We start from the raw sequence: 10,276 nt of genomic DNA, 5'->3' as shown, positions 1-10,276 counted from the left end.
TACCACAAAATAATTTATATATATTTCTTTACATCATTTAAATATTATATCTTTAAATATTTTTATTAATTAAAATATTAGAAAAGAATAAATAAAAAAACTAAATAAATATATACTCATATTTTAGTGAAAAGTTTAAAATTGATTTGATGTGTGATTATATCTTTGTAGGGCTTCATATGAATTGTTGGTTAATTCCAAAGCCAAGTAATAACTTTTGATTTTTTTTTTCTTTTATTATTAGTTCGTTAAGATGGAAACTAAAAATATAAAATTAAAAATCATTAAAAAAACGTAATTATTTTACTATTTATGGTTTTATCTTAGCTTAGCTTAAACCTATTTTTAAGAAAAAGATGTAGATGAAAGAGAAGAGAGAAAAAAGAAGAATTAGGAGTAAAAAAAAAAATTAGGTGTTTTTTCTTAAATACATATTTTTTATTGTTTTTATTTTTTTTTTTTAAAATATGATTTTCAAAGTTTTATAATTACAAAAATATGGTCTTAAGAAAAATAATTAAAAAACAACTTGAAAATAATTCTTTGCATCAACCAATAATAAACTAAAAAAAATACAAAAAAATTAATAGAAATTTTTACATAAAATACTTAACTTCGCTAAAAAATTATATTTTTATGGTCATTTTTAAGGTTTTGTCTTTTTTTTTTTTTTTTGTAGGTTTTTAATTGGTTGATGTTTAGTTGTTCTAATATATATATTATTTTTTTGTATTTTTTTTAGTTTATTTTAGGTTGATGTAATGAGTTATTTTCAAGTTATTTTTCTTAAAATCATATTTTTTTAATTATGAAACTTTAAAAATCATATTTTTGAAAACTTGATTTCAAAAAAAAATTAATAACAGTAAAAAAATATATATTTAAGAAAAAAAAAACTCAAAACAATATATATCATACTAACTAAACATTAACAAAAAAAAACATAAAAACAACACAAAAAAAAAAAGAAAAAAGACAAATATAAAAATTTCCTTAATATACTAACATTGAAAAAATATTTGACTGTAAAAATGTAATTTTTTAGCGAAATTAAATATTTTCTATAAAAATCTCAAAAAGTTAAGTTTTTATTGCTTTTAATTATATTAAGTTAAAAATGAAAATAATAGTCATTAAAAAAATGAGTAATTTAATATTTTTTAGTGATGATATGTGCACTCAAAATAAATATTTTTTCATAAATATATTTTTTTGTAGTTTCTTTTACTTTGTCACTATCTCATTTTTTTTCTTCAAAGATACTACCTTATGTTTTTTAAAATATGATTTTCAAAGTTTTTTATTTATAAAAAATAATAAATTGAACAACTAAACATCAAACAATTGTATACTAACACGTTCAAAAGCAACTAAAAAACAACAATTAGATAACAAGTAGAAATCAACACATCGCATACTAACACTTTAAAAATAAATAAATTCAAAATATATCATAACAACTAAATATCAATTAGATATTAACGATATATCTTAACAATTAAACAACACAAAAACAACTATACATAAACCTAAATAACTAAAAACAACACAAAATAAGAAAAATAGCCAAAACCGTAAAAATATAAAAAAAAATTCTTAAAAACATAAAATTAAAACAGAAAAATTGTTAGTCCATAAAAATATAATTTTTTAGCAAAATTAAATGTATTACAATATTAGGTAAATTTCTCCCCAAAATATGCGCCTAAACGAACACATAACATTGTTTTTTAAAAGATTGGATCCAGATACCATTACTCAATATTTTTTACTACTTATAAATACAGTGTTTCGTAATCACCACATAAGACCAAATGGCATAATAATAATAAATAATATAGTAATATACCAGATGATTCATCTTTTGAGGATTCGCATTGAATTATTGATGATACATTATGTACCTTACTAAGACCCCAATCCTTGTTTTTTCAACTTCACGTTATCAAACAAAATCCAATTTTATCTTTACATGCGTTCCTCAAATAAATTGAATCATGGCGGAAATGCCACATGTGAAATTGTGCGCAACTTTTCAAAGAGGCAACTTTTCAAAGAGTGAACGAATCCAAATAAAGACAGATCTTCTAGCCCTACAGTACCAAATAGAGAGCGAAAGATTTGGTATTGTATGATTCACAAATTTTCAATGGTACAAGATGTTAAGGAACACAAAAAGGAGGGGTACGAGAAGGTACCAATGAGATAAAGCTCTAGTCTACACTGCTCCACTAGTACGTGGAATAAGAATTGAGAGATCGTCCATGTCAGTGTGTCCACGGATGCTCAATCCATGCTCATTTGCTAAATGTAACAAACATATGAAACACAGGTGAGGTGAGACGTCATTGATAGTGGCCGCAGCTTTGGAGTCTCTAGGAAATTCGCCCAAGATTTTCTTGAAGGATAATGACTCTTCTTCATCCTATTATTTAAAGATGGGAATTTCATAGTCAGAAAGAGTTCACCTTTTCAAAGTATACGCAAGATCTATAGCCAAGGAAGGAACACAACATTTACGAAACATATGGCTTTATAAACCACACAATAATAATTGATATAAGGGTATTGTGTTACTTTTCATATTTTGGTCCATAGACATCTCTCAACGAATAAATTAAAATAGAAGACCTTTATTTAACCAGAGCTGGCTATCAGCGTACCTGAATAGGTACTCGATGAGATTCTTGTAATTGGTCCCATAGAGTTTCCTTAAGAGCCTGGACATCAACTTGTTTAGAAGTTTTGTCATATTGGACTTCAATTTTATTCACCTGTAGTATTCAGATGAGAAAGCAAATCATAAGCTCTATCTTACGTATTGTAATGCCACTGTTTTGACTTAAATTATTCACTGAAACAGATTGTAAGGAATACACTTGTATCCTCAGTAAAACATAAATAAGCGACAGATTAACAAACTATCAAAACTCCACTACATAAATCAAAAATGAAAAAATATATCATTTTACAAGGGAACCGACCTGACGAGGCTGCGAAACAAGATTACTGGACTCATCGTCATCGCTTTGAACATTTCCTTCATCATATTCCCCGCCAGGTACATCATCATCATCCCATAACGGCATATGCCCATATTCATCACGTTGTTGCCTTGATTCATCTAATAAGAAAAACCAGGTTAATAATCACATATAGCGATTATATCCCTACACCATATGCAAATCTTATCACAAGTACCAAAAAAAAAACTGAGAGAAGAATGAAAAGGAAAACATCCAAGAGAATCAATTCGTTGTTTCCGTTAATGTAAAAATTACCTGAAAACTTTCTTCTCCTCCCAATGCACTGTAGAAAAAAGAAATATTTTGTAAAAACTTAATAAAAACAACACACATACAGTATACAGATAGAGAAAATCATGATTAGTGACAAATATACCTTCACTTTTGGTAGCAAAAATAACTTAACCAGAGTCTCCGGTTGATAGTGGCAATCCTCAGGAAGTTTTGTATTACTTAGTGTTTTACTTGCAGGTAGCAGTAATGACTTGGGATTTTTAGGAGGAGCAAAAATATCTGGCATCTCGTTGTCCAAGGAATTTGTGAAATCAATATCAACGGCTGCCTGTTTTTGGCCCTTCTTTCTTTTAGTTTTTAGTGCAGAACCATTTTCTTGAGAATGATCAGCCTCTAAATCTAGCATAACACCTTCAACATTACTTACCAAATTAAGAATAAAAAAGCAAACGGACCAGCAGGCTGCAACTTACTGATACATACCTTTAGTTTTTCGATATTTCCAATGCTCAGGACCTGCCCAAGTATTTTGTTTAGAAGCTAACCCCAGATTTAAGAACAAATACCCATCAACTTTCTCAAATCTGTCATCAGCATCGTTGTCATCGAAAGTATATGGTTCATTTTCCTAAAAAAAATTACATGCACGTGAAGGTTAATTTCATTATTTATTTCAAAGACAGTTCAAAAGCGTAAATATGTATATAGCAGATGAGTTGTATTCTATTCAGGGTAAAACTGTAACAGAAACCTCATGGTAATCTGGAAAAGTTGAATCTGCACAATTAGGGCCATCATCTACCATGGCTGCCTCGTCATCGTGATCATAACTCCTGGTCCCACAGTCCTCAATTGGATCACCATTAAACTCAGCCTCATTGTAGACAGCATCCTCTGCTGAATTCTGGTCAGAGCAATGAAAATCTGATGGCCTCTTGTTATCTTCATCAAAACGATTGACAATAATTCTAAGAGTAGGTGAGATTTCTTCTTTCATTCGCATATTTAGTACCATCTGTTCAACATGTTCTGTAAATAGATCACAAAAACGACTTTAGTTTAACTGAGTTTTATAATCTGTAACTGAAAACACCATATGACAGGTCTTGCCAGGAACAAGAAATATGAACCAATTGCAACACACCTCTGGCAAAAGAAAGATCAATCGTGTTTGATTTATCTTGCTGATTATCACATGTTGTGCACTTCCCTGGTACCTCCAGTGAATCAAAAAGCACCTTGCATCCACCATAAACGCTGAGATTATTCATTAAAAGGCCCTTAGCTCCACCTTCATCAAATTGTGCTGATGTTTGGTGGTAAAGTGGGTCCACTGCGAATGCAACTGAAAGAAAAATATGTTTCATCTTAAGCTTAATCAATCATTTGAAATCACCAAACTTAAGATGAAACTAACAAAGAATGCGTGGTCACCATCAAACTTTTTCACATTAAGAGCCTCAAAAGATGATTCCAGCGTTGACAGAGGTGAGATCTGCACAAACGTATCTGGCTTAGAATGTATAGTTCAGTCAATTAAATTAAACAACGAAACAATGACTAACAACCTTTCTCTCTGTCTCTTTCTTTGAAGGAACACCTTCTTGTCCACTATCAACATTGGCAGAATCAACTGTTCCTTCCAGCATCAAAAGGACAACAACCATGATGGAACACGGATAAAATAAACGTGTACCAATACCATTAAAATAAGCTACTTGAATTGAGATATAGTCATACAACCATGGTAGAGTTCGATATGTGTAAGTGTTACATTTCTCCACCTTGTAATTATGAACTGATTATTATGCTCAGAAATAAAAAATTCACCCGAAACATATAATACTCTAAACTTAATAAATTAGAATGAGAAACCGAAAAAGGCAGAGCTCTCTATTAGTAATCGAACCTAAGTCTGACCTTGTTCATTTTCTTGCCCTGCTCTATTCATCCCACCAAGGACCTTGTAGGCCTCAGAGTGTACCGAGTCCACTCTTAGCGCATAAATCTTAACCCCAGCTTCAAGAGTGCAGCTTGCCTGCAGAAATAAACTTTATACGTTTACATGCGCACATATAAGGGTATCAGATTTTTCACGGCCAACTGTTTGAATTCACATCGTAAAATTAATAGTTTTAAGAGAGTATTTTTCAAAGAAATTTATCATCCCCTCTATTTGAGTCTGGCGTATGGACAAACATAATGTGCCAAATTTCATAAACTATGAAATTGGAACAGTGAGGAAAATCTCCCCACAATTTCTGGTATGCCCTGCTAGTCTGATTACCCTGCCTTCGAGTTTTTGAACTAATAAGATACTGTATGATCATCACTAAACCATTTATCCAGTGAACCCAAACTCCAAATGTGACACTTACTAACAAACTATTTTCACCAGAATTCTACAGCAGACAAGCTTCTTTTTTAATAACTGTAGAAAACGAGGGCAGCAAAAACATTACCTTTTGAAAATTCGTCTCCATATCATTTTCTTCTTCGACCTTGATAATCTCCGTTAAATGATCAATCAGATTGAGTTCCCAAGTATTTTTCTGATTAATTTTCTGCACCAACCAAATCAAGGCATAATATCCAGAAATCAACACCATATATATCCAATGCAACTCTAAAAAAAGGAAAACCGAGGGTCAAGAAAAAAAGAGCGAAGGTCAAGTACGGACATTTTCACTAGCAAGCTTAATGCAATTTTGAAATAACTCGAAGATCTGCTGCTTGCCGAGAAGTGGATCAGTATCTCCAAGAGACGGAAGCGCATTGACGGAGATGTTCTTACGGCGGATAGCGGCTGCACGAGCGGCGCGTGCCTGTGCACGCTCGAGCTTGTCGTCGTTGGAGACCAACAAGAAGGGGCTAGTGGGAGACTGGATACGAGCAGACATTTGAACCCTCTGCTTCTGGGCGTTCGGGGCAGGGCTTAGAATCTCAGCCATCTTCTTCTGCAACTTCGATTCGATCAGAGAATTAGGGTTTAGAAGAGGTATGAATTTGGGAGTTCTTAGCGATGGCTGGGTTACCCCTTTGGAGCACGAAACCTTTTTCCCTCCATTTCTTTTGTGTTTCAAATTTTGGGGGCGGATACGTGATTAAGGCGAGCGTTACATACGGCGTCGTTTTCAAACATTAATAATATAAAAAATGTTTTGATTTTTATCTATTCTTTCAAATTTATATTATATTATCACTCTTCAAAAAAGGAAAAACTCCTTTGAAAATAATAATAATAATAAAAGAATTTATATAAAGTGACAAAACTGACACAATTTTAACTTTTTTTACTGGCACATGACATTTTTAACATTTGTACTATTCAAAATTTTTACGGGGCTCGCGCCTGGGTGATTGGGGATCTCGCGACATGGAGCCGAGATGGGAGAGGCGAGGGGTCATGGGTGCGTAGGGTTCAGGTGCTGGTGGAATCACGCCTGTGAGTGGCCAGATAGTGCTATGGGCGACGGAGCTTAGAGGGGGCTCGTGAATTGAGGGGTGCTTGGAGCTTGGGTCGGGTGCATCTGGGCTCGATTTTGGGGCTTGGGGGACGATGAGGCTAGGGGTTCTGGGTTCACAATGGTTGGGCAGTGAGGGCTGGGTGCAAGTTCTGGGTTTTTTCAATATTGTTGTTGTAAGTGTGTTGTCGTGTTGCATTTAAGTTGTTTTTTTTTTATATTGTATTGCAGTGTGTTGCTTTTTAAAATGTCATGAGTTGCACTGTATCATTGTGGGGTTGTTTTTGTGTTGTTTAGCTTTTATGTATAGTTATTTTCATGTTGATTTTTAGTTATTTAAGTTTACATATAGTTGTTCTATTATTCTGTTGTTGTGTTGATGTCTAATTATTATTTATTTGTTTTCATATATATTTTGATTTTTTTTTTAAAAAAACATGTTAGCATGCAGTGGTTTAATATTTAGTTATTATTTTTGAATTGTTTTATTGACTTGTATTTTTATAAATATAAAACTTAAAATAAAACGTATTTTTCGAAAATTTAAAGTAGTACTTTTTTTTAAAAAAAAACTAGACCATAAAAAAACACCAAAAAAATTATATTTTTGAAAAATCCCAATAATAAAACCCCATAACATAATAATATGGAGTTTTTTTTTTTCAACTACAATATCTATTCTATACACTTCATAATGCTTAAGTCTCAAAAATTCATTTTTTATTAAGATTTATACTTTTTTAGATCCTATATTTTGTTCAATTATATGTTTTGACCATGTGCTTTGATAAATGATTTTTTGGACTCTGTATTTTGTAAAATAGTTCAATTAGAACCCTAAACTCGATTTTGGTCAAAGTTTTTTAAGCTAAAATTACAAATAATTCATCAAACTAACAATTTAAAACAAAAACAAAATAATTTTGCCTAACATCTGTGTTGTTAAATTCAATTTTTTTCTTCATCCAAATTAAGTTTAGGGGTCTATTTAAATAATTTTACAAAACACAGTGTCCAACACAGATAATAAGACAAAACACAGGGTGCAAAAAACTATAAACTATTTTTATTATTTACATCACTAATATTTTCAAATCATACTAGTAAAATCTTCAATGTTACTTTTTATTATTATATTCATTTTAAAGTCACAAATAATCACAGCGCCTACATAACTTAATTGATGAGTTTTTTTAACTTCATCTTCCATCATCTCTTTTTGGTAGTCATTAGACTATAGAAAAACTGAAAATAAATGAATGTCGTTAGTGTCGATTTTTGTCAAACAAATTTTAATTCTTTTAAAAGATTCTTAATATATCAAATGATACATATATATTATCGAAATTTCATTAATTAGAGAAAACAGAAGTAGCAAGTTTTGACTTTTAAAAACTGTGCCTTTATCCTTGGGCAGATTAGGTGCTCTAAATATGTTAAGAGCAATTAACATTATTATTATTGTTGTGATTTTTAAAAAATAAAATAAGCAAATATAGGCCAGTTTGATTGTGGGGAAAAGCAGTTGTAACTGTGCTGTAGAGAAAAACAGTTCCAAATGTGTTGTGGGAAAAAATTGTTGAGTGTTTGATAAATTATAAATTTTAAAGTGCTGTGAGTTGGAAAAGTTATATCAGGATGTCATATTTATTTTATTTAAACAAATTTACATGTTTAAATTAAATATATTTTTTATAAGAGTATTAAAGTGATTATAAACAAAAAATATTATATTATATAATATATATTATTGTGTATATATTTTATAACTAGTCGATGTAGTTTAGATTCGAATTATAACGATGATAGTATTAAATCTTGTTCATGATATAATCAAATATGAAAAAAGCTATCTCAAAACTCTATTTTTTATGTCTTTAATTATTTTCTTTTTTATTTATTTTTTCATAAAACATGAAATTAATAAGTTTTTGATAAATTATAATTTAAAATATTATGAGCTACAAAAATAATGTTATAGTGTATAATAAACTTTATATTAAAGTGGTTTGTTAATTTAAACTTACTAAAATAAAATAATATCTGTTGACGCGGTTCTTCGCCAACAGGTAATTAAGAAAATAAGAGGAAGGGATTAGTGCTTATGTTGAACCGAAATAGATGAATGATCCTTTTAGAAATGGGCTGGTGACACAATTACGTTTTTAGGTGGTTCAAAGGTTAAAATCATTCTACTCCACCAGTCAATATTATTGCTATATGCTTGGTATTCTTTTACAGGGTATTTCTTACACAATAGAATCCAACCCTTTGCAACTCCCAGGGTCTCCATATTTATAGGAGAGGGCACCTGGGAGTTGGTAAGAAGGTCATCTCGTGACCTTCTTACCTATCATGTCAACTCTGTGACATTCATGATTAATTCCTAAAACCTGACCCATGAAGTGTGGTCTAATCAATTGGTAAGGGGGATAATGGGCCGCACGGCCCAACCTAGTCGTGGGTGCCAGAATGCGCACGTTCATGCTGCGTGTCCGAGAAGTCAGGGATATATCAGACACGTGATGTCTGATATATGCACATTTACCTTGCGTGGTTGACTTTATAAAAGGTCACAGCCTCCAACTCTAGCTCGTACCACGAGCTGGATGCTTCCCTCGACCTGTGGCCTTTAAAGTCCAAACTCAGTCTCATCCTGGCGAACCCTTAGGCTACCTCGAGCTGAGGAGGTAGGATCTTTCGAGTAGCAGCTCCAGTCTTGGGGATGTCCACGTGGTAGACATGATTAGGCCGTATCTCAGCTTGCTAACAGCCCGTGGGAAAACCAAGGCGTACAATATCTAATAAATATAAATTATAAAAATATTTTTAGAAAAAAAATTTAAGAATTAAATATTGTTTATTTTATTATAATATTAATTTATTTTAAATATTTTTATTTTGAGTAATATATAATAAGAGGATTTCTAGAGTCCCTCAGTTTGTTTTCAAGGACTGAGTCCTGTGGTGATTCTTGGTCGTTGGATGAGGTGGTTTATTGGATTGAATGGTAGGATTTGAGTTGAAGCTTAAGTGGTGTAAAATACGAAAATACCCCTAACTTCTTCCCTATAACCGACAACCGTTCATCTTCACATTTTCTTTGGTTTGGTTATTATATTCTAAAATAATAGAAGGTTGGAAGAGCCTTAGTAAGCTTCATTCCCTCGCCCAACTCCGAAGAGAACTTTCTGCAATGTGAATATCTGGAGTAACAGTTGGAGTTCCGAATCATCGCCGTTTTGGTTAAAGCTCAGGTATGAACTTCGGTGGGTCGACAGTTTGTTTGAGAATGGGTTTTAGGGGCCATTTTTTGTAGTGTTCGGCATTTTGAAGTTCTTCCATTGTTGGTAAGTTTTTCCCTCCTTTAGCTTGTGGAATTTTGTTTGGGCATTACCCATTTGTTGATTATAGATTTTGCCATTTGTTGTGAATAAGTAGTTTGTATGCCAATGTAAAGAATATCAAAGTTGAGAAGTTTGCACTTAAGGTGCTCCAATTTTTTTTTTTTTTTGGAAGTTTAAACTTTAGCTATGGGCGAAATGGCATTAG

The 10,276-nt window shown here is 31.7% G+C and overlaps 1 protein-coding gene across 3 annotated transcripts; it reads right to left on the bottom strand.

The window, feature by feature from the left end:
• Positions 1 to 1,909: 1,909 nt before the first annotated feature.
• Positions 1,910 to 6,343, bottom strand: LOC133817528 (condensin complex subunit 2). 3 transcript variants are annotated; one of them, XM_062250078.1, is made up of 14 exons: positions 5,942 to 6,343; positions 5,723 to 5,824; positions 5,181 to 5,298; positions 4,829 to 4,899; positions 4,695 to 4,755; positions 4,405 to 4,605; positions 4,012 to 4,289; positions 3,744 to 3,888; positions 3,403 to 3,659; positions 3,282 to 3,309; positions 2,985 to 3,124; positions 2,664 to 2,774; positions 2,199 to 2,425; positions 1,910 to 2,093 (listed from the first exon to the last, which is right to left on the bottom strand). In XM_062250078.1, exons 1-13 carry the CDS (start codon positions 6,209 to 6,211, stop codon positions 2,219 to 2,221), a joined length of 1,989 nt encoding a protein of 662 aa, XP_062106062.1. In that variant the 5' UTR covers positions 6,212 to 6,343; the 3' UTR covers positions 1,910 to 2,093; positions 2,199 to 2,218. The 3 variants fall into 3 exon arrangements, with proteins under 3 accessions (XP_062106062.1, XP_062106061.1, XP_062106063.1); XM_062250077.1 differs by having other exon boundaries at positions 1,910 to 2,425; XM_062250079.1 differs by having other exon boundaries at positions 1,910 to 2,425; positions 4,829 to 4,893.
• Positions 6,344 to 10,276: the final 3,933 nt, after the last annotated feature.

This window comes from Humulus lupulus, chromosome 2 (genome assembly GCF_963169125.1).
Source record: "Humulus lupulus chromosome 2, drHumLupu1.1, whole genome shotgun sequence".
Lineage (NCBI taxonomy): Eukaryota > Viridiplantae > Streptophyta > Magnoliopsida > Rosales > Cannabaceae > Humulus > Humulus lupulus.
The sequence above is the reverse complement of the archived record's forward strand: the minus strand, read 5'-3'. Positions and strand labels throughout refer to the sequence as shown.